Genomic DNA, 25,103 nt, shown 5'->3' with positions numbered 1-25,103 from the left:
AAGCCTGCCATGCAATCAGAGCTTGAAAGGATGGGCAGGGAGGCTTGGAAATGCAGGAAAGCATTTTCCAAGCCTTTAAAGATCACTCCGGCAGAATAAGCACCTGTTTCTTCATCACTGTGTGATGGAGCAGCTCCTGTCAAAGCCAGTGCCTGCATAGAACAGACATTGGCTGTAGCAGGAACTGTTCCAGTTTGCCACAATCTTGATAGCAACTCTCAAGAAAATAATATTTTAATGGGGAATCAAAACATTTTGTAACTTAAGTGTCTTATAATAATCATGTGTGGTGTTGTTTTAACAGTCAAGGACCTCCCCCTGCCCAGATTTGTCATGTCAAAGAATGAGCAGGAACTGAGGCATTCATCGTATTCTTCAGATCCTGATAACCCATCCTCCTATTCAGGTGCGATTCCTCCCCCACCAGGTAGAATACAAGTTAAAAAAGGCTCTGTGAGCCATGATGTCGTCCAGCAACGTCCAACGACAGATCAACAGGTAATGAAATATAAAGACTGACTAATGTTTTTAAGTATCCTTAATGGTTTTTATATTGTGGTTCTGTAATTATGTTAAAATACAAAGGGCAGTGCAAGTTTAGCAGTGATTTATTTGTTTTATAAATCTGGCTCTGAAATCTTAGGGGAAGAACCTCCAGAACAGATTTATGGTGTGTGCGGAGGGAGGGAGAAGCCCCATTGTACAAATGAACCTCATTCCACACGTCCGTACCCCATTTAGTGCTACGTTGAATTCCATCCCTGGTGCCAAACAGAACAGAATTACTTATTCTACCTTGTAACTTTGCATGTAGGTCAAAAACTAAATTTGCTGCTACGGATTGCGTTGACAAACTAGTCTTACAATTTTGGCTGCAAGCTGATTTCACAAGCCCACTAGTTTGAGTGTATTTCTTTTTTTTATTATTTATTTAAGAGAAATTACACTATATTGCTTCATACTATTGCAGTTAAGTTACAACTAAAGCTCCTTGAGAGGTCTTGGTTAGTGCTTTAGGTCTTTGTACATCTTTTTTTCTTTACATGATGCACCCATATTCTAGAAAAAGGCTAGGATAAGCCAGTCTGGCCACTGCATTATGGACCAATTGAAGTTTCCAAGTCATCTTCAAAGGCATCCCCATGTAGGGGATAAGAAACATCCTTGCAAGAGTGGCCTTCTTTGGATTCAACCCTCTATCCTGTCATTTTTTTTCCAGACACTTGCATGTAATTCTGTCTAGGTACTCTTATTTGGAGAGCGAGATGTGATTTCGTTACTATCTTCATGATCATTTTTATAACCAGTACTATATTTTACCAGTAGCATTTTTGTTTGGTGGCAGCCATGGGTAGGTACAGTCGTACCTCGGGTTGAAGTTGCTTCACGTTGAGCCTTTTCAGGTTGCGCTCTGCGGTGACAGTTTCGCCGCTCGTGCATCCGCAAATGGTCAAAATGACGTCTCGCGCATGCGCAGAAGCGGCGAATCGTGACCTGTGCAGACGTGGGTTGCGTTCGCTTCAGGATGTGAACGGGGCTCCGGAACAGATTCCGTTTGTATCCAGAGGTACCACTGTGTTGACTAACAATTTACCATGGCATCCAAAGTCTGCAAGTAAGGCCTGTCTTTCTAAATCTTTTATTTGTTTCCTAGTAATAAGAGCTTTAGAAATAATGAAATGGTTTCACTTTTGGAGATGATATAACAAGCGGAAAGTGAAACCAGTGAATGATACAACTGGGTTCTGATAACATACCATGTAAAAATAAGTGGCAAAACCTAATATGGCTAAATTACAAGAACTGGGTATTCATGCTGTCCCTATTTATTTTCAAGATTCATTTGAATGCATGACAAGTTTTAATGTGCCCGCTAAGTTTTATTATTTGCCTTGTCCTTGATCTTTTTGTTAGTATTAAAATCCCACCTGTTCTTAAGAAAGAATTTGTTCTTAAAGAAAGTGGTTTTTAGAAGATTGTTTTAGGTACATAGTATAACATTTTTAAAACTTCCTTTGTTTTATTAGGAGTCCACATCTCCCGTTGTTTCACCGCAGCAATCTCCACCAACCTCTCCACACACATGGAGGAAGCACAGCCGCCATCCCAGCGGAGGAAATAATGAGCGACCAGGGCCTTTTTGGGCTCCCTTTAGTGAAGCACAAGCAGGTATAAATAAATGTCTTGTGTTACGCTTCAAGTGTTGCCTGAGATTGTGGGTTTCTTAATCTAGCCTAGTAGTATCCCATGTATGAGGCAGGCCACTCTAGGGAGGTACAGACTTGAATCAGGGAGACAAAAGTAATCCTCTGGCCCACCTCAGTATGTCCTGATCAGTGACAAGAGCAGCTTCCTTTCACGCTAGTAAAAAGTCAACTAGGAATGTGCACCCTTGCCTTTTACCTACCATCTTGCCCCAGTACCACATCCCATCCTTTATTTTGGTCTAAAGAATCATTGGTATAATCCTGTTTTTTGAAAACTCTTAATTTCCATAAGATTTATCTTTGTGAGAATGCATCTGGCCCTGCAATATTATTTTGATCAGTTTTTGTTTACTTTTGAGGGAGATACCTTAAGTGTTTCAGCTTCACACAAGACTGTTTTCTTTCTGGTCACTTGTGCACTAGAGGAGGCCCAAACATTTTATTGTGATAAGGAAATTCAGTAGTAAAAAGTTGCAAAGGCTTGTTAGAATATTTCAGGCAACAACAAGAAGGACATAGAATGTGTATTCTGTTTAATGGTGCTTCACATTAAAGCTTTGAACTGTGAATTTCATTGAAGAAGGCAATTTCAGGCTAACATTCTAAAGTTGGAATCTTAACCACATTTTATAGCATCCAATGCTGTAGGTCACACATGATCTGTTTGGAGGAGACAAGCCCTAAGCCCAACTTCCCATGACTTAGCAGCAGCAGGACTAGGGGAAGAGTGAAGCAGCCACAGTTTTTGCTCTGTGTATCCGCCTGCTTGCTCACTTGTGGTTAACGATAATTTGACTTAATGTTACATGCTAGATGTGCTTATATGAACACTATTTGGTTTAGACAGTGACCAGAGGAGTAAGAGAGATGTTAAAATAGAGTGTAAACGCTATACTAAAAATAGCACACTACGTAGCGTTTTCAAAAATAGCTGAACCTTGAAAAAGAAAAGTAGCTAAGTGTTCAAAGCATTAGAAAATAAAGGGTATTTCAATAGACTTTTTAATGGAACCCAAATCAATAAAAACTACTTCTTAGACTGTTTTGTGATGTTGGACAATGTCAGGGAATATAGCACCACAGCCAGGAAGCACAAACTGACTAGCATCTAATGTGGTGAGCATCTTTGAGGAGGCCCAGAAGAAAACCAAACCTCCAAATAAAACTATTTTTGGTAGGCAGATACCAAGCAAGACCACGTACATTCTGCACTAAAAATAAATCTGCAACCTGCCTAAATTATGTACTGTTAGTAAGCAATTTTGTCTTATTTTGTGTATTTTTTGCACATTTTCTCTTTGCATTATTTTTATCCATATTTTCCTAGCCTGGGTATGGGCAAGTACATTGAAAACTTGCATCTAGCCTCCTAAAAAGCTTATTCTGTCACATTGTGTGCTTCCGAGTTTTCAGCAGATATTGCCCATACATTGTCGGGTCTAGCTTATGGGCACAAGAGCTGCATTTTCTTTTATTTTTTTTAAAAAGGAGGTTGAACCTCTGTGCTTAGTACTATGTTTCATTAAATTATGTCATACTTATATCCCTCATACTGCTTCCGTATTTGCCAACGTTAGTATAAACCTTGGAGGCTTGATCACAATTGTTTCTTGATTTCTGCTTGAGAGTCCAGCTCTCCTGTTCCAAAGTATCTTTGCTCAGTTTTCCAGTCTTTTTATTTCAATTAGGCCTAAGTCTTAGGCAAGACCATCTTGAACTCTGATAACTTTATGGACAAATTTAATAATCCAGCTTTTTGTTGTTGACTGTTGTAAGATAATGAGGTTTTTATTTCTGCGAGAAAGTGTATATAGTTTCAGTAATCAGTTGCTATTTGGTTGTACCGAGAAAGCCATAAGTAGCAGACAGTTGAGAACTGCAGCTTGCTTGTGCTCCTGTTCAAATTTGCATTGAATAATTGTTGGGTTGATTTCTTAGGGCAGGATTCAACTAATGGGTCCCATTGGCGCAAGTGCTGTGCAAGGACTCCTCCCTCACTTATCCCCTGAAATTGACTTGGCACGGGGGTCAGGAGAACCTCTGGAACAGCACACAGCGAGAGCAGAGGAGAGTGGGAGATTGTTCCACCTGGCAAGCCAATGCTTGCCCTGACAGAACAGTCGCCTAATTGCAACATTGAATTCCCCATTTTAGGGTGATTTATCATTTGTGACATTCAAATTAGACAGTTTGGCTATGTGTTATACAAATAATCTAGAAAGTTCAAAGAAAGGTATTTAAGGCAGCCAGAACAAGGCTATAAAGCATTCTAATAAAGTGTTCCTTGTTGGAAATAGAACTTCTGGGGCATATTGGGGCATCAGTTGTTAACAGGGAACCAAAGGGCATTGCTTGTCTTGAGAGCTGGCAGTGAATCATGTCACCTCATCATTTGTCCATCGCTACTACTTCACCACTTGCTCCATCTGAACCGTCATTATTTCCATACTACTTAGATAGAAGCCAGAGCTTTTTCAGGTGTGGGTGGGTGTGTTGGGGATTATTGTTTATACATAAACTACACAGGCCCTACAGATTGGCAGCCATTTCAAAGTTTCAGATCAGCTGTGGTAAAGAGAGAGAAAAGTTAGCAAATAGCAGGGAAGCTGGACAGTAGTGACCATAAGGAAGACTACTATTAGGCCATACTTGAAGTAGTAGGGGGAAAGGCTTTTTCTGAGGAAGAAGTCTCCTTTGTCCACTTAGCAGCTGTTGCTGCTTTGCTACAGACTAGAGCATTTATAAACAGAGCCATTTTGAAAAGAATGGACAAGGTCAACTGTCAAATTTTGAGGTAGCGCTTCAGCTTTATTAAACACTTTAAACAATCTAATTACTTCAATATAGCGAGTTCATTTGCAAAAAGGTGTTATCATTAAATAGTCCATCCTACCTCCCCTCTCCTGAAAAACTTCAGTAGAACAGGATTTACTTTTGTTAGATTTATTAATAGCACTCTTGTGAATTTAATAATAAAAACTGTTCCAATTCTTCCTGTGCTGGTTCTAAAGAGGAAAAGGAGCTTCACATCTTTCCTTCCTCTACCAAAATAGACTCGTATTTATTAAAGAGGGATTAATTTTCCTTTGCACTGAAAAGCGTGACCTTTCCTAGCAAAATAATAGTAATCTGTAAGGTATTAATCTAGGAGAATTCTGCTTTTCAAAGCCTTTCCCCCATTAAAATACTTTTGGTGCTCTGTGTATAGTCCTGCTAAGTATATTCATGAGAATGCTAAACTTTTACTTGTGATACACAGAGATTTAAGTTCCTGATTTTTTGATATACTACAGTTAGTATTTGTCATCCTTTTCTGGGAAGCACACAAGAATTCCAAAGTGCGGTGCTCTTTTACAGTAGTAGTGGCCTCCTGAATTAAGGAGCAGGCAACAATGCAGCATAGAACAAGAGGCAGACCATAGTCAGGTTCCAGCTCCAATCTAGAATTGTGAAAATCCACTTTAGAGGTCTTTTATTGCATAAGCGGTATATGATATTTGTTATATAAAAATTTTCTGTGATATCCTGTAGATATTGGCCTGTTACAGGGCATCATAGCCACACCATGGTTTGACCATTAGAACCATGCCTTTTGCTCAGTTGCTCATTCCTCAAATGCTTGTATCAAATTCCTTGCATCCTAGTGTGATGGCCAGTTTGTTGCATTCAGATCAGGCAAACAAGTTTATCACATGGAGTAGTTTGTTTACTGAGTGAAAAGAAAACTGTCATTTGAACTGGGTTTCCAATCCTTCTTTGGAGATAAACTTTGGTTTGTGATAACCGTAATTTACCTAATTAAGTTGCAACTTCAATGGGTTACCATAAACCAGGGAGTAAGAAGGGTAATGGGAGCATTTATGCCTGATTCATTTCGCAGTTTACCAAGCCCTCGTTTGGCCTCATTGTCAGAATTAAATTATAGACCAGGGACCAAAGGGATGCATAGCTTCCTGCGTGGACCTTGTTCTGGGCTGCGGAATTTGTTTTCCTAGGTAAAGGTAAAAGCAACCACAGGATGGTTAAGTTCAGCCAAAGGCTACTATGGGGGCGTGGCGCTCATCTCACTTCAGGCTGAGGGAGCCAGCATTTGTCCACAGACAGCTTTCCTGGTACTGCTTCTGTCCCGTTTTCCTAGGAATAGCACCCCACTCACATTAGCATCCCTCAGTTTTAGGAACATTTTGAAATGTGGCACTGCATTGAATCTAGAATCATGTGGTCTCACAGAATTTGTCCCATGGTTCCTGGTTATGACTTTTCTTGAATAGACTGTGTGGCAGTCTTGAAATTGAACTGTTTTGGTTTTCAGGCTCCTGTAATACTGGTGATCCCATGTGGTCTGGCCATTCACCACCACCGCACCAAGAAAACTGGGTCAGTTTTGCTGATAACACACCAACCAGTACTATTTTAGCCATGCATCCTGCTTCTGTCCAGGTGTGACATTTTATTGGTATTCTTTTGATTTGCTTCATTCCAATTAATGTCAGTCATTTTCATATTGTCACCAAAGATTCATGCCGTGACTCTAAATGTGAGTGTGTTTAAGATCAGTCTCTGATCTATTCTTCTTTACATAAAATACTCTCTGTCACTAAAGATTCTTGATCAAGCAAACCTTTTAAGTTAACCTGCCAGCATATGCAAAACTTTCAGCTTTTCTTTGTCCTTATAATTATTTTAAACTATTCTTTGCATAGTTTTCATAGCTTTGTGTTGCTTACATGAATGTTCCTACTTCTATCTTAAGTATATTTTCAAAATACTTTCTTTAGAATCCCACCTAACCAGCACAAACTGGAAGACTTCTAAAGCTACTTCAATAAATAACTTTCATTTCCTTTCTTAGGTCAATATACAAAATGGTAGGCTATTGATACATTTATATAATGCTGAAGAAAAATGTTTCCTTTCAGGACCAGACAACAGTCCGAACTGTAGCATCAGTTACTACAACAAATGAAATTCGTAGGCAATCAAGTAGTTATGATGATCCTTGGAAAATAACAGATGAACAAAGGCAATATTACATAAATCAGTTTAAAACCATTCAACCTGATCTAAACGGATATATTCCAGGTGAGTTCTTTTAAACACATAAGTTACAAGAGTACATATTTTAGTTTCTTACTAGTAAAGACACTGGGTTGATTTCTAAGATTCTATAAGCAGAGTTGCATTCCTGGTTCTTGCTAATGGAAGGGAGAGGCAGGTTTTGCTGATTTCCCATGTGCCCTCCAAAATCTGTTCTAGTGGATCGAAAGATCCTCTGGAACAGTGAGGCAAGCAGTGTAAGGAATCCGCTAATTTATAGAATCCTCTGATTTAATAGAAAGGAATCTTAGGCACCAACCTCGTATTTTCTTGGACTTTATATACCATTTATATGCCATTATAGTTTTGTGATGAGTGCTACAATTATATTATTGCATACAGTATGATTCCAGATAATTTTTAAAACTAACGTTAGAAGATAGAAATCTCTTTAGAACCTCACTATTTTCAGTGTTTCTGCAATACACTTATATTTTTTTCCTGCAATACACTTATAATCCTTCCAAGTTATAATTTTAGAATCAAAGTTAAACGTCATTGTTTTAATATTTCAGGTTCTGCAGCTAAAGAATTTTTTACAAAATCAAAACTTCCTATTCTTGAACTTTCGCACATTTGGTAAGTGTGAAATATAGCTAGGTTGGGGAAGTTCCTTTGTTTCAAATCACATTTCTTTGGTTGTGGAGCTGAAATGCCTAGCATTTAAATTACCTTTCATAATTTACATTAAAACATATCCCCTGCACTGTCAGTGTAACTTTTGCTGCAATCCTATACATGCATACTTGGCAGGCGGTATCACTGAACTTATTTGCTTACATCTGAGTAGATGTGTAGGCTTGAACAGTTAGAAGTTAAATCAAATAATAAACTTTCATCTGACCTAATTTTGAAATAAAGCTTCCCTTTTGTAATATGGCTGTGCTATAAATCGCCATATTGCTGAATACCATATTGAAATAATATCATGATAAGTTTCAGCAAGGCAATATACTAGTGAACAGAAGGTGAACACTTAACAGCTTCCCAAGGGGTAGCTCAGCTGAACGGATACTTTGCAGATAATTTGCATTCAAATACTTTGAATGATTCCTCATGTTTTACTTAAAAGGACATTTAAGAAGTCTAGGCTTAACCCACCTCTCAATAAACTCACTTTTCTTGTATAGAATAGCAGCCAAACATTTGATTCAGCAACATTGTATGTAGTATCTGTCAGGCCTGGTCGTTGTCCTCTTCAGATCACCACACAAACGCTTCTTGTTCTTTTATAACTTTTTATTGTGTATTAACAAAATAATCTTATAAACAGTTTTTAACTATTATTCCTCAGAGTCACTTCTTTCAGATACCTTCTGAGCTCTGCTTCTCCGTGACCAGCCACCCTCAAAATGGCGAAGGCGCCTTTCCCTTTGTTTTCCCGCTCTTTTTCTAACCTCCTGGCTAAAGCTGGCCTGTATCTCCCCTCCTCCCAATCTGAGCTAGAACTTCCTGGGAACAGCCGGTCCCTCCCTGTTGTTCCTCTTGCTCCCTTCTATTAGATTCACTGCTCCCCTCCCCCCCTTGGGGAATGCTTTCTCCCTCTGATAAACTGAAAACTTCTAACTCTTCCCTGACATCACCCCCTCCCCTAAGCCCCCCTTCCTCCTTCTCGCTCTCCTCTGTTTCTGAAGCACCGAACCTTATGAACTCTTCTTCCTCGCTATCTGTCTCTTCAAAAATTTCTTGAAGATGCCAGTTATGGGGTTTTGGCTTGTGGGGATATTTTCTATGAAATTCTCTCTGCAATTCTGGAACGTTAATTTTTTCTGCTGGTTCCCATGAGTTCTCAGACTCATCTAACCCTTTCCATGCAACCAAATACTGTAATTTCCTCTTACTTATTCTCGAGTCTAATATCTCTTCCACTTCGGTCTCCTCTTCCCCCATCATGGTGGGGAAAGGAGGTGGTTCCCTTCAACTTTGATACTTATGCGCTGGTACAAACACTGACAATAAAGATCTATGAAATACAGGGTGTATTCTCATATTTTCAGGCAAATGAAGCTTGAAAGCAACTGGGTTAATTTGAGCCTTTACTTGGAAAGGTCCCAATCTCCTTGGTTCTAGCTTTTTACACCTCCCTCGTATTGGTAGTCCCTTGGTAGACAGCCATACCCAGCTCCCTACTTGGATTTCTTCCCCAACTCACCGGTGCCTGTCTGCAGCTCTCTTGTAAGCCTCTTTAGCTTCTTCCAAATCCTCTTTCAATATCTCATGAATGCACCTCAACTCCTCTATCATTTGTTCTGCTGCTGGTACTGCTAACTGCTCCTCTTGACCTGGGAATGCCCTTGGGTGCAAGCCATAGTTTGCCACAAATGGGGCTCTGCCCGTAGATACATGCATTGCATTATTATACGCAAACTCTGCTAGACTCAACTTCTCTAACCACCCGCTCTGCTGATAACCAGCATAACACCTCAGATATTGTTGCAGTGTTGCATTCGTTCTTTCAGCTTCCCCATTGGTTTGCGGGTGTCTCGCCAACGTGAGGCTTAGCTCCACATCTAGTAACTGCATTAACCTCCTCCAAAATTGTGATGTAAATTGGGCCCCTCTATCTGAAATGATTTGTGATGGCATACCATGCAACTTAAAAATATTGTCTAAAAACATCTTTGCAGTTTCCTGCGCGGTCGGAATTTTGGCACATGGTATGAAATGCGCCATCTTGGTTAGCATGTCAACCACCACAAAGATCACTGTATGCCTATGCGATGATGGTAGATCCGTTATAAAATCCATAGACACCACATCCCAAGGCCTTCCCGGCGTGGGCATAGGTTGTAACAACCCTGCAGGAGCTGCTCTGGGTGCATTGGCTCGTTGACATACTTCACAACATCTTACATATTGCGTTACCTCCTCCCTCAACTTTGGCCACCAGAACTGCTGTGTGATCTGATACAGGGTCTTTTCTCTACCAAAATGTCCTGCAGTCGGCTTATCATGATGTTGCCTCAACACTTTACCTCTTAATTCACCTGCAGGTACATACAGCACCCCTCTCCTGTACAACAATCCACCTTTTTCCTTGAAACCTTCCTCTTCCCCTCTACCTTTTCTCAGTTTCTCCATTTTCTTTTGTGCAAACTCATCTGTTACTGTCAATCGCTGGAATTCCCCGCCGTCCACTACTACTGCTGCACACCCCCACTGATCCGATCTCAGCATTTCTCGCAACTTGGGAGGTGCTTCTTCTTCCATATACTCAGGTTGCGCGATAGCGCATCCGCACGAACGTTTTGATGCCCAGGTATGTACTCAATCCTAAAATTAAACCCGGCAAAAAACTCCGCCCACCTAATTTGCCTTTGGTTTAGCTGTCTAGCAGTTCTCCAATACTCTAAATTCTTATGATCTGTTTGTACCACCACCTGATGTGACGCCCCTTCCAAAAAATGTCTCCACACTTTAAAGGCAGCATGCACAGCTAAAAGTTCCTTATCAAATATGGTGTAGTTTTGTTCTGATTGATTTAATTTTCTAGAGTAGAATGCACAGGGTCTCCAGTCCCCTTCCTTGTCCTGTTGCAGCAGAATGGCCCCAATAGCCCTATCAGAGGCGTCAGTTTCTATCTTCATACGTTTACTTGGATCTAGGTGCATAAGATATTTTTCTGAAGCAAACACCGCCTTTAATTTATCAAAGGCCTTCTGTGCTTCCTCAGGCCATCTGAATGTCCCCTTGCCTCTTAGACAATCAGTCAGTGGTATTGTGATTTTGGAGTAATTACCTATGAATTTACGATAGAAATTAGCAAATCCTAAAAACCTCTGTAGATCTTTCTTAGTTTTAGGTGCCTCCCATTCCACCACTGCCTGAACTTTACTGGGGTCCATGTGCACCCCTTTGTGGGAAATACAATATCCCAGGAACTCCACATTTTGTGTGTGGAACTTACACTTTTCTAACTTCACATATAACCTGTTGGTCCTCAATCTCTCTAACACCTGCGTGACATGTTTTACATGTTCTTCCATACTTTCACTATATATTAAGAGGTCATCTAAATAAGAGACACAGAACTGATCCAGTATACCTGCCAAGACGTGATTGATGAAGGTTTGAAATACCCCTGAGCCATTTTGCAAGCCAAAAGGCATTACCAAGAATTCAAATGCACCATACTTAGTACAAAAACTGGTTTTCCACTCATCCCCTTCTCTGACCCTTATCAGATTATATGCTCCTCGTAGATCAAGCTTGGTAAAGACTTTGGCTGACCTTACTCTCTCTAAGAGGTCATCTATACGTGGCAGTGGGCACACGTGAGGCTTCATTTGGCTGTTAAGGATTCTGAAGTCACATACTAATCTCGGTGCCCCTTCCTCCCCTTTCTTTTTGACAAAAAAGACAGGAGCACCCCCTGAGGCCGTGGACTCTCTAATAAAACCTCTCTGCAAATTCTTTTGCAGGAACTCCCTCAATGCTGCAGATTCTACTTCCGACATGGCATATATCTTGCTTGGTGGCAACTGTGCCCCAGGGACTAGATCTATCTTGCAATCATAGGGCCTATGTGGTGGAAGTTTATCCGCTTCTTTTTCACAAAAAACATCCCGATAAGCAATATATTGTGACGGAATCTCACTTTCATTCCCCATCAACCTCCCTTCCACCTCTGTTCCCATTACTTCCACCGAGATTTTCCCCTTTTGCCCCAAACAATGTGTCATACAACAGATCGAACCAAAAACCAAAGACCTTTGATGCCAGGCAATCACTGGATTGTGACGATTGAGCCAACTCAATCCAGGACTATCGGGTGCCCAGCTAGTTTGGTCACATGAAATGCCCTGGTCTCTGAGTGATTACCCATATCCATTCTCATTGGTGGAGTCTCGTAAGTCACTTCTCCTGACAGTAGCGGTCTGCCGTCAATTGTTTTCACTCGTAGTGGGAAATTCAAAGGTAACAAAGCGATTTTGTGTTCCTGTACGAATTTCTGGTCTATGAAATCTGCTGACGCTCCTGAGTCTAACAGCGCCTCTACCTGGACCCTATGTCCATTGGGTAGTTGTAGTTGTACCTTCACCGTTAGTCCTGGAATAGGTGGTTCTGCGTGAGAGCCTTCTATTGTTCCTCCACCCGGCTGCAAGCTCCCATTTCCAGCCGGGGACATTCGTTTCCCTGATGCAGTTCCTTCAGGCAATTGTCTTCTCCCATGTCTGTTCCAGATAGAGACTCCCATCCTTTACGATTGCGACATTGTCGTGCTAGATGCCCTGGTTTCCCACAGACAAAGCAACGCCTCGTGTCTCTTCCTCTCCCTGCATTTCCTCTTACCATTGAAGAGGTAGTAACTGGGAGGGGTCTGGCTGCCCCTAATTCCATGGGCTCTGGCCGCTCTCGTCCTGGCATGTTGCCCATTCTGCTTTCTGTACTTTCGATCTTGTTTTCCCGCCATCGCGGTCTCCATTGTTCCTTCTTTTCACTAGCCCTCCGTTCCACGCATAGGCTCAATTGCAGGCACGTTCGGACCAGAGAGTCCAAGGAACTAGGTTCTGGCATTTGGGCCAATTGGTCTAAAATCTCATTATTCAGTCCTTCCCTAAAAAGGGCTGCAACTGTTGGGGAATTCAGATCCCATTTTAATTTCTGCACCAGCAAACTAAAGTTGGACCAATAAACTCCCACAGGGTCCTTTCCTTGTCTCATTCTCAACAGCTGCCTAGCTGTGGTTACTTCATGCGCAGGGTCTAAGAAAATCGTGTCTAGATACTGCAGAAACATTTGTAGATTTCCTAGGGCGGCATCCCTTCGAGATATTAGGGGTATAACACAGTCCTTAGCCCTCCCTTCCAAGAAATTAATCACATAAGCAACCTTCTCCTTCTTTACATATAGTGAAGAGGCGCAGAGCAGAAGGTATTCTGTCAGGCCTGGTTGTTGTCCTCTTCAGATCACCACACAAACGCTTTTATAACTTTTTATTGTGTATTAACAAAATAATCTTATAAACAGTTCTTAACTATTATTCCTCAGAGTCACTTCTTTCAGATACCTTCTGAGCTCTGCTTCTCCGTGACCAGCCACCCTCAAAATGGCGAAGGCGCCTTTCCCTTCGTTTTCCCGCTCTTTTTCTAACCACCTGGCTAGAGCTGGCCTGTATCTCCCCTCCTCCCAATCTGAGCTAGAACTTAACCCTTGCCTTTCCTGGGAACAGCCGGTCCCTCCCTGTTGTTCCTCTTGCTCCCTTCTATTAGATTCACTGCTCCCCTCCCCCCCTTGGGGAATGCTTTCTCCCTCTGATAAACTGAAAACTTCTAACTCTTCCCTGACAGTATCTTTGATCCCATGTTGCTCGCTCTTTCTTTTTTGTAACAGAAGGCTCCCATTGGCTGAAATGGGAAGAAGTGATTTTTGCCAATTCCACCTTCCCCTCTAGTCCCTTGTGCCGACCACCCATGCTATTACCTATGGTACTCCAGTTTTCTGGAGCAGATATTCAGGAAGCATAGTGGACCGTAGTGGGAAGGTGAAATTGCTGAACATTGACCTCGTTTTAGAAGCAGAGTGCCAGACTGTGTGATGTGAGCTTAAAGCTTTCTCAGTAAAAGTGAAGTTCAATAGAAACATAGTTTAGAAGTAATACTTTCCCTCGCCTTTTCAGGGAGCTGTCGGATTTTGATAAAGATGGTGCATTAACACTGGATGAATTCTGTGCTGCTTTCCATCTAGTAGTTGCTAGGAAGAATGGCTATGACTTGCCTGAGAAACTGCCTGAAAGTTTAATGCCCAAACTGATTGATTTGGAGGACTCAGCAGGTATTTCCTTTCTTCTGTAGAGTTTTGTTCCTTTAAAACTACTGTTAAAAGTAGGATGTCATTAGGCAACATTAAATTTACAGTGTAAATTGTACTAATTTAAGGTTGACTCAGAGTAGATTCATTGAAATTAATGGACTTAAACTAGTCATGATCATTCATTTCAGTGGGTCTGCACTGAGTAAAATTTAGCTGAGTGCAACACAAAGGCCGTTAATAAGGAAGCAATTTCTTATTCTTGGGGTGGTTTTGTGTATTGTGAGTCACGGTTTTAGAGTCACAATTGAAAATGTGGTGAGAGATGGTGAGAAAAGTTAGAATGGACTGAACTTGCAGTATGATGCCTCAAGCTAGCAACTACATTTTTGTAGCCAAGGACAGACAGCTCTGTTCTTTGGAAACTATAAGTAAACAGATTTGAGGGTGTTTGATCTTAGCAAACTCATGTACCCAAAAGCAATATATGAAATCCCTATGATTCCACAAATAAGTTAATGAAAATTATATTAATGTTCCTGTCTGAGACTTTAGTATGATTGCTGATATCCCAAGGGCTGCCCTTGAAGGTTGGGACCTTTTGGAATAGAATTTCCATGAGGGTCTATTACTAATAGAGACTCTAGCACCTCTCCCAACTCTGTAGGAGAAGAGAGATAGGAACTTCCTCCAGTTTGTAAATCCCGTTTTCAAGCTTATTTCAGTATCTGTGTCTTATTAATTTAAATTGCAAGAGTGTTGCTAGAAAAACCTTTTAAAATAGAATACTGTTACATTCCTTGAGCCCTGTAATTTTTAAATTATCACTGCTGCAGTGTATATATTTTTGTAATGTGCATAGATAACCTTGCGTTACAAGCAAGCTTCTGTAATAAGTGAGATTGATACACAGAACAAATTATGGTTAGTAAAGCTTTGAATTGAAACCTAATTAAGACGTTAACACACAATTGTGCTTGACTTTCATAGTGGTTCCTGTTTCAGAAGCAGGGGATCAGTCTGGTGAGGTAGGTTATGCAAGTTCACCAGCAGAAGCACCTCCAAGCAAATCACCGTCAATGCCATCACTAAATCAAACATGGCCCGAGCTGAATCAAAGCAGTGAGGTTAGTAAACAGTATCTTACTTTGAAAGTTTCTTATTTTAAAATCTAATGTATGGCACAATATGAACTAGATGCCACTGTGCCATAAAAGCTGGCTTATGTACCTCATTTTGAGTGTTCACTGCATAAACTGAGCAGAAATACCGTATATGGCCTTGATCCTAAGCCATAATACATAAGGGTATATTTTGAGATTGTCAATAGGTGCTCAAACATTTAATTATTAATCTATACTTACTTGTAATCATTAAAGGTGGACTGTTCCATCGGTGATATGTCTTCTACTCAGCATTAGGCCTATTGTTACCTCGGTGGCATAATTTCTTGACAGTAACATTGCCTGTGCAGAAGACCAAGATTGGAACAGGTCTTTCAGGAGGATCTCAAGTTCTCCAAACTATCCTCCTGAACGTCCTGAAAGCATAGGCAAGTTTTGCACTGTCAAGATCTGTTGTAAGCCAGGCTGCTGTTTAGGCTGCGAGAAGTAAAGCTACAAGGAGCCAGGCAGAGGGCCTTCTCCGTAGTGGCACCCACCCTATAGAATGCCCTCCCATCACATAGTAAGGAGATGAGTAATTATATAACATTTAGGAGACTTGAGTAAAATCCACTAGGTAAGAAATACATATTCTAACAGCAGAAATATCAGTTACCATTTACTATGCTATGCTGGCTCAATTAATAAGCATAATTATAGGGAAATTTTGATTCAAAGAAGGGCCAAAAATTACTACTGATTTGCCTAGTATGCATAATTATGGCATTGCTTATTGCAAAGGGTAATAATTAACAATAACAGGTGAAATTTTTAAAGAGTTTCAATATTACTGGACGGGTAGATGTCTTAATGGCTATTAGGCAAAATAGTTGCTTTTGGAATGTATGTGAGGTAGTATGCCTCGTGACTGCAAGTTACTGGTGTCAAACTAGAGATGGCCATTATTTTCACACTGCAGTTGTGAGCTTTCAGAGGCTCCTGTTGTTCCAGCAGACCCTAAACTACCTTTCTTGGTTGGAACCTACAGGGCAATTCCTAAATTGTTGTATATGTAAATCTTCAGGCATCCAATAGTAATTGGCATGTCAAGGTTCCTCCGAAGTTAGAAGCCTAGAGGTGAGGAATGAGTAAAAATACCCAGGCATATGATTTTTATTTAGTTATTTATTTCACACAATTGATATACTATAAGAAAATGAATTGCCTTGTAATCAAGAGATCAGAGGTATGTGAATGAGAAGACCAACAAAAAAGGGGTAGTGTATTTTTTTTAACTGAAAGTAATACAGAATGCTTGACAAATACTACTAAGACTAATGTGTATTGGGTTATATTTCCAAAAGTTCTAGGACAGCATTTAGCACTCTGATTCTTTTGAATTATTAATCCTATATACTGCCAAATCAAAGTGTAAACAATTATGTAGGAAATTCAATATGTTTACATTTCATGGCAGGCTTGAGGCCAGTTGAGTTTTTATGTACAAATGTATCTGGTTCAAATACTTGCTAAATCATGTTTAATCTTCTTGGAATGAACTTTTGCATTGTTTTGCTTATTTGGGAAACCTATCCAATTTTCAGATTACGATTTCACTTGCCTTTCTTTGAATTGTTTGGTTTGTTGGGGGTTATGTGGAGATTGTATTTAAAGATGCTGTCATCCCCACACTCACCTACCTACTTGGAAAGTTAACTTATGTCAAATTCTTACACTGTTTTTAACAGTTAGGTCTTCTTGAGGAGTCTTGATTCTTCATTTTGGAACTGCCTCTAGGGTTGTCAAATTGATTTAATTTTTATTTTATTTAAAATATATCTACTGTCCAACATGCTAATCTGTCTGGCATTTTTAGGATAACAAAGATTGTGCTACTGTCTCACTTTTAATTCATAATGCGCCGTAACTTACTCTTCATTTAATTAGATCAAATTGTTGCGAAATACAATGCTCTAAAACATCTAGCAAAGCAAGTTGAAGCAGTGTGAGAATATTTTCAGTAACATTACAATTTAATGTTCCTTTATAAACTATTTCATTGTCCACTTAAAAAGGTGTAGCAGTTAATGATCAGAACTTATTAATTGTTACTCTACAAGTATCACCAGTATCAGACAGGGTTAGGGCCTGAAAATGTAATACTGTACATACTGGAAGTCAGTACAATATCCAGAATCAGGGCCAACAAGGGATGATGATGAGTGACAGAAGTGGCCCCACAGGTAATTCAAGTAACAGAGCTCCCCACTAGATTTCTCTTCTTAGGTAGGAAACATTCTGTTTGTTGTTTTTTAGGTTCCTGATTTGATTGCCAGGTACTGACATACATCACAAGCAGGATGATGTTGTGGCATTTAGCAGCCATCAACAGAAAGCATTAAGATTTAAATCCCTGATACATCAGGCATTATCTTGGGTAGAATCTAAACAGCGGCTTAAGGTTCATTCCAAGGAATTCTGCTGGCCTGGTGGGAACTTCTAACCTCCATGCCATATCACAAACAGCCCACATGCAGTATGGGGAACTGCTTTTGAGGAAACATGTTTAGTTATAATGGATTAGTCATTATATCTAATATTCATATTCTTAGGGTATACAAGTTTTCATAAAGTGTGTTTTTCTAAATGGAGCATAATATTTCTGTATCTGGAAATATTATTTCTTATGATAGGAAATTTTTGATTTTCAGAGCTCTTACTAAGCAATATGTATGGCAAATCAATGCATATTAATTATTCATGTGCCCCTTATACATTTTCCCAGCCACATGTGATCTGTTTATCCCTGAGCAGCTGTTTATAGATAAGTGGGCCCATATTACTGGGAAAAGATATAAAGACCACTAATAAGTTACTCACCATTCCACTAACGTGAGATACATTAACACTAATCTTCTACAAAGTAATCTGCCTTTCAAATCCTAGATCAAATCTTAATTTCTTTGATGCCTGGTTATTGCTATTGTGTCCATGTCTTTTTTTCCCTTTTCTTAGCATGAAAAACTGACTTGGCAGTTGTGTATTATGCCAGAGCATGTCCTGTATCTTGTTGAAATGATTGCCAAGGTGGACTTCCCTATTGATTTACCGAGTTTGAACTTCTAATCCTCAGCATTATTTCAATTATAAATTAAATATTTCTACACTGGTATAAAATGTACTCAGATTAGAAACATTTTTGAGGATTGCTTCGGGAATTGCATTGGCAAGTTGTTGGTAATTTTGTAAACGTGTTATCTGTAGCTTTTATTCCTAATTCATTTTGAGGTGAAAATTAATACAAAAATCCAGGAAAAATTGGAGTACACAGGGTTGTATCCAAAGTAGCACTATGTGAATATTCCATCAGTGCAAGGATTTTTGTTTGTGCAATGAAACATTCTCCCCCATCCCTCCACCAATGTGCCCCCCACATTTCCCAACCTTCTGTTGAAATTTTTAGGAAGGCACGGGATGGGGAAGGGGGAGGGAATTCCCATTGCACAAGTGGAAATCATTGCGCTGACATGGATATGTTAGCTGAATGCTGCCCATTGTAGTTACACAATGTGTATGTTGACAGTTTTTGCAAATAAAACAACTGCCATTGCAACCTCTGAACTACCTTAAATCTTCTCCAGGAAACCTTTACTCCATCTCTCATGCTGACTTGTCTCTCCTCTGTCTGTTCAGCAGTGGGAGACATTTAGCGAACGCTCCTCAAGCTCACAAACTCTGACCCAATTTGATTCTAACATTGCACCAGCTGATCCTGTAAGTCAATCACTTAGCTTGCTTGTTTGAAATTAATTTTATTAACTCTGAATTTTCATTAATTGTATCTTGCCTGTTAATGCATGATTCTACAAAGCTTGGTGGGAAATGGTGGCAGAAGTCATTAATTTTTATCTGCTTTAAAATTTATTGGAGGAATCATATGTATGCATTATGATTCAAGTTTAATTATAGAACATTTTATGAGTTCAAGAAATAAAATGCAGTCTGTTCATTTTTTTGAAGTATCTTCAGTGTACAGAGTGTGTTGAAATTCTTAATCATTATGGCTGTGACACTTTTTAGCTGCCTTGTGCTGAAAAACAGGATTGAAATTAGAAAATAAGTATGGTAACTTGCCAAAGACCAGTTTGAACAAGGACAGCCAAAGTCACATGCAGATCCAGTCCTTTCATCCCAAAGCCCACACATAAAGCCCTTTTTTATAGATACCATGTAATAGCATTTGCTAATCTTCATTTTTCTACTTCTCCTAAGTACATGTCACTGCTTTCATGAACACAACCACTGTCCTCTATGGACAACACCAAGGCAACAGACATTCCTTGTCTGTATAATGGCCCGTATGTGACAATTTGCCCAAGTCATATATACATCCTTCATTCTCCATAGTGTGGTGTTTCTCGCAGTTTTTAATTTCAGGTCCTCTAACAAACATACTCTGCCCTCATGTACCCCATCTCACTGAGAGCCATGTATTGGGCATGTGATGGTGCATAATCTTCATTCACTGCTTTGTGAATGACTCCCACACTGCCAGAGCAAAGCACTAGAAAGGAACATCTCTGGCTCCTGTATATTCTCTTGCTGTCTGCAGTTTCCGTAGTTGGTAAGTTAAATCTGATGAGAGGAAAATCAGTGTGTGCTGTAGTGTCTCCCTCAGTAGAACTGCATTCTCCCATGTGACTTGTCATACTGTTTTAGAAAAACGGTACTAAAGGCACAGACTTTTTTCTTTGCGAATGCAAAAGCTGAGCAGTAGGTAATGTGGGGTGGGCTGTGAAGCATCTTGGCAGGTGGAATGCAGCAAGTGGGTGGGATGACAGCTTTTGTAGATCCATAGTTTTTCTTGGAGGGCCAGAAGTGAAGGGCTGTTGCACTTGCATCCTGCTTGCCAGTTTTTTATGGACATCTGGCTGGCCATAGTGCGAGTAGGATGATGGACCTTTGGCTTGATCCAGCAGAATCTTAACCAGCCCTGTGTTACATGTACTGCTGTACAACAGAAGCAGTGTGCAGCACAGTGTGGTCTAGCTGCCACTGTGCCGTGACTATATACTTTCATATATACTTCACCGTGTAAATTGCTACAAATTAAGGCACATGAGCTCCTGAACAACTTATTTAGAAACACATGTAACCTTGTGCAAGCAGAATATTGTGTGCAAACTGCTTAAAGTGTTTGTTTAACGGGCAGCCAGTAAGCTTTGCTCCAGTGATGATTTGCCCAATGCAGATAAGCAAATGATAGGCTTCCATGTACTTTGCTAGTGAAAGAGCTGTCATGTACTGTTTTGAGTATCACAACAAAGTTGAAACAGTTTATTTTAGTATTCAAGCTTTTTAATGAAACTTTTGATTAAGCTATCAACTTTAGACCAATTAATTTTACTAAGCTAAGTTCAATTTATACCTCTTTGTCTTAGGATACTGCTATTGTTCATCCTGTTCCTATTAGAATGACTCCAAGCAAAATTCATTTGCAAGAAATGGAACTTAAAAGAACTGGAAATGGTAAGTTGTTAGGTGGTGCCTTTAGAACAACCTCTACGTAGCTAAACATTAATTTTCACAAACATAATTAGTTATTGAAAGCCTATCAAACAATGTATTCATTTTTGTATCCATTGATATTGTCACTATGGGGTTCTTGAAGCCATTAATAGTTTTATTCTATTCCGTTATTACAATGTCACATTCACATGAAATGCTAAACTGAGAAACAAGCGATTCACTAGCCACATTTAATTGTGTGAATGAGGCTAGGGCTCCTCAGCTCCCCTAGCTTCTTCTCTGGTACAGCCATGAGATCAGAAGGTTCAGCTTCTGGTTTTGACTATCTGCAATTTGTTACATTGGAATTGGGAAAAACTAGCTTGTTGAAACAAACCATCTTCAATCCGTGGTTTGTGAATCTGGCTTTCATAGTCAAAATTAAGCACAGTATAGGGACCCTACTTGAGGAGGAAAAGGGAGCAGGTTGTTGACAGGATCAAGTCTTTTTCATGTGCATCTGAACCAGGCCACACTTTTCTAGCCTGATTTAGCTTGCACATTTGTTGAGAAGCTAAAATTGCAAAGGGGGGTGGCATTGAGTAGAGCTCTATATAGAAGTGGCAGTATAAAAATACAGTAAGACAATGCAGACAACAAGTACATGGATTAATGAGGGTGCTTGAATAAAAAAAATGTAATTGTGGCTTCTTATGCCATTTTTCTGTAATACAGACTTTTAAACCCCTACAAATAAAAGACTTGGATGATATCATTTTATGTTGCATTTGAGCAGTTTTGATGTTCTTAAAATTATTGTATTGTATTTTAATATTGTGTATTATTTATTCTTTTGTAAGCCACTCAAAAGCATGTTTTGATGAGTGGCCATTAATCTAGTAATAAAATAAAAAATGCTTTTTCTTTCTCTAAAAGGAACAGAGATTCTGTTCATGTAATTTGGCTTTTCAGTCTTCCCTTCACTTTGCATTCCCCCAAAATCTGTTCCTGGGGATTGGTGTGTGATATGATGCACATGGATAGGGGAGTTGATATCCACATATACACATGTGTGGCCAGAAATGCAAGTTATGATCTTAGTTTTTCAAATTTTTTAATTTTGACATATTACTATGGTGTCAGACTTTGAGCATTAGGTGAAATTTGCCATAAGAAGAGAGGTAGACTAACTTATTGTTACTAATTAAATATATACTTTATTCCTTTTTAGATCACACAAATCCCACGAGTCCTTTACTTGTAAAATCACCTGATCTTGTAGAAGAAAGTAAAATGAGTTCATCTGCAAAATTTGTAGGAGGAAATACAGTTGGCAAGTATCAATGTTTTCTTTCCTAGTAGGGTGTCAGTTTTATTTCATTTCACTGCAAATAGTTAAATGACTGTAACCCAATACCAAGTTCAAGATTTGGGGAAGTAGTACATTCAGCAGCTACCCTGTCCATCTATGTGCAGTGGAAAACCCTTTAAAATGCACATTTATTTTGTGTTTGAAAAAGGATGTGAAGCATCCTTCAGAGTTGGGGATTGAGAAGTCTTATTCTTTAACACACCCTAGCCACTCTGGTGGCTTTAAGGATTGTGTCTGGTAGCTGCTAGCCAGTTGGAATCCATTCAGACCTATATAATTTCTCAGATCTTCAGTCAAAGTAGTGGAAATAGTAAAGTACATTTTTGCAGTACAAACCCATGGGTTAGTAGGTATTGTTGATTATTCCAGAGTAAAGGGATATGATCTAATATATATGAAGAGGCCAGATCCGTTGTAGGAAGATTCTGGTATGGAAACTTGTTTTGCTTATCAATTTTGTGTCACTTGTGACCAATATACCTTATTTATAGAAAAGTCACTTGTAAGTTTTATTCTGTAAGTTTATTCTGTGGAATAATCAAAACATGATTAATCAACAAGCAATGTATGATTTTCTTTTTCTTATATCAGCAGATGGTTACAGCAGCTCAGATTCCTTTACTTCTGACCCGGAACATATTGGAAGCACTGTAACAAGACAACGGTAATTAGATGCTTAAATATGAATGATGTTAAAGTAGCAACTCCTTTCCAAGGGTAAAGTACCCAGCTCCTACTCCACAATTTGTCCCCTCAGACACACAGCCTGGTAATCTCTAAAAGAAATTCATAATTCTAGAAGGAGTCAATTTCCTGATTGGTCTTTTTGTGTGTGTTTGTGTTGACATAAGAGCTGCTGCGTCACTTCCTAAGTCAGGCATGCCCAAACTTGGCTCTCCAGATGTTTTGGGACTACAACTCCCATCATCGCTAGCTAACAGGACCAGTGGTCAGGGATGATAATTGTAGTCCCAAAACATCTGGAGGGCCAAGTTTGGCTATGCCTGTCCTAAGTGTTTATTTGGTGGTATAGCAGTCTATAAGTTTAACAAGCACTTAGTGTTAAAACACTCACAGAAAAGTGCACTGAGTTCCAGAATAAAAAGGGTGCAGGGTGGTGCTTCAGTGATGGTCTCATTCAGTGGTGGTGTTCTGTTATACATAATTATTGACTACAATGCCTCTTGACAAAACTGTTTTTGTCTTGTGTCTTTTCCTGGCTCCAAGAATATATTCTCAAAGAATTTAAGCACTCCTGCAAGCTGTATTCACTTACCACCATTGTTTAACTGTCTATTTGTCAGTCATAGAATAAGATTTCCTTTCCTCCATTCTGAAGCCTGAAGTGAGGATGGGCAACATAAAGCCCTCAGGTCAGATCCATGATCCATAGGGTGCTATTAGAACATTGGAAATATGTGTGTGTGCTGTTTAGCAAACTTCTAGTTTCCAGCATTGTGATGCAAACCTGTAAATTGCAAGGGCAGTGGAGCTGAGTTTTCCAGAATGCAGAAAGATCTAATGATATAAAACTATTTCCCGGTATTGCCACATGTACACATTCTTAAGTATTTATGCAAGGATGACTATATTCTTTCTATTCTTTTGGTGAAAAAGGAGCTTGTCTCATTTTAGAGTAGAAATTGTTCTCTGGAAACAATAGGCTATCCATTTTCAAGCTGGTTTGATAGATCCATGCAGAAAACAGACCCTATAATTTGAACAAGGTGACTTCCCCAGTCTAAACAAAATAAAAAAGTCCTTCCAGTAGCACCTTAGAGACCAACTAAGTTAGTTATTGGTATGAGCTTTCGTGTGCATGCACGCTTCTTCAGATACGCTGAAACAGAAGTCACCAGACCCTTATATATAGTGAGAGGGTGGGGAGGGGTATTACTCAGAAGGGTGGTAGGAATGGGTGATTGGCTGATAGGGGTGGTAAACCTGTTGACGACTGTGACTGCAATTGGGCTTACAGGAAAAAGCAAGGGGTAAGATGGCTAAAAATAGCTTTCTCATGTATAATGAGATCAGAATCCAATGTCTCTATTCAGACCAGATCTTTCCATGGTTTTAAGTTTGGTAATAAGTTGCAAATCAGCAACTTCTCTTTCCAGTCTATTTCTGAAATTCTTTTGTAATAAGACAGCTACTTTGAGATCTAGCTGATCTTAATCTACAAGTGCAGGTATCTTCATTGTATCATGGCTGGCAGATCACAACTCAGTACTTTTCAGTTATCTTCAGTAGTTATAGTCTAGATGTCCACCTTCTTAAAGAGCAAGTTTTACTGGTAAGGAAACAGTTGCTGTGTTCTGATGACTATATGGGACTCATGAACTACAGTTTGCAATAGAATTTCTGTAGTTCCATTGTTTTTCAGATCACATTCAGGGACGTCTCCCGACAATATAGCTCCTCCACCACCACCACCAAGGCCTCACCCTTCGCACTCAAGATCATCATCTTTAGATATGAACAGAACCTTCACTATTACTCCAGGTGGGCATAGTTCAGATTCTTTTATAAAGTCAGTTTATTTTATCCTTTCTTAAATCAAGTTCAGGGTCACTTGGGTAGTTCTCCTTTCTGTTTAGAATGGTGCTGAATGTTCATGATGTTGAGACATTTGGGAGGAAAGGTTGTTTGTTTCGGTCATGTTTGCAATCTTGGGTGGAGGACGGTGTTAATATTGTGTCCTAAAATATAATTATTAATGGGAACATGTTACACAAGAGAAATTTTCACAGTATGTTTCAGCAGAAAGCCTACCTGAAGATTTAGATCTCTCTCCTGTCAGCTCCTGTCTCGCTATTTTTTGCGGGAATCATCTGGAGCTGCAGCCAGTTTGTTGAAGTGTGCCTTACTTTCTCCTTCTTTCTGCTTGAGGCACGCCATCCTATACATGTTTGCTCATAAGTGAGACCCCTTAAGTTCAGTGGGCTTTACTGCTGAGTAAGCGTTCATAGGATTGCATTCTGCGTGATCAAGATTACATAGGCTAATCTGTAGGAATTTTTTGAGTCAGTAAACTTGCCCGAAGGGCTAGGTTTGGAACTTGCTGAG

At 39.7% G+C, this 25,103-nt stretch overlaps 1 protein-coding gene across 5 annotated transcripts in view; it reads left to right on the top strand.

The window, feature by feature from the left end:
- Positions 1–25,103, top strand: part of REPS1 (RALBP1 associated Eps domain containing 1) — a 40,335-nt gene that overhangs the window by 9,256 nt on the left and 5,976 nt on the right. The window contains exons 3-14 of one of the 5 annotated variants that reach the window (XM_053382046.1): positions 305–498; positions 2,028–2,169; positions 6,520–6,584; positions 7,127–7,289; positions 7,820–7,883; positions 13,924–14,078; positions 15,045–15,181; positions 18,851–18,931; positions 20,599–20,686; positions 21,897–21,998; positions 22,629–22,701; positions 24,421–24,539. In XM_053382046.1, coding sequence (XP_053238021.1) covers positions 305–498; positions 2,028–2,169; positions 6,520–6,584; positions 7,127–7,289; positions 7,820–7,883; positions 13,924–14,078; positions 15,045–15,181; positions 18,851–18,931; positions 20,599–20,686; positions 21,897–21,998; positions 22,629–22,701; positions 24,421–24,539 — 1,383 coding nt within the window. Of the gene's footprint in view, positions 1–304; positions 499–2,027; positions 2,170–6,519; positions 6,648–7,126; positions 7,290–7,819; positions 7,884–13,923; positions 14,079–15,044; positions 15,182–18,850; positions 18,932–20,598; positions 20,687–21,896; positions 21,999–22,628; positions 22,702–24,420; positions 24,540–25,103 lie in introns of all 5 variants that reach the window. The other 4 variants (XM_053382045.1, XM_053382044.1, XM_053382049.1 and 1 more) reach the window with 4 other exon arrangements.

This window comes from Podarcis raffonei, chromosome 3, assembly GCF_027172205.1.
Source record: "Podarcis raffonei isolate rPodRaf1 chromosome 3, rPodRaf1.pri, whole genome shotgun sequence".
NCBI lineage: Eukaryota > Metazoa > Chordata > Lepidosauria > Squamata > Lacertidae > Podarcis > Podarcis raffonei.
The sequence above is the reverse complement of the archived record's forward strand: the minus strand, read 5'-3'. Positions and strand labels throughout refer to the sequence as shown.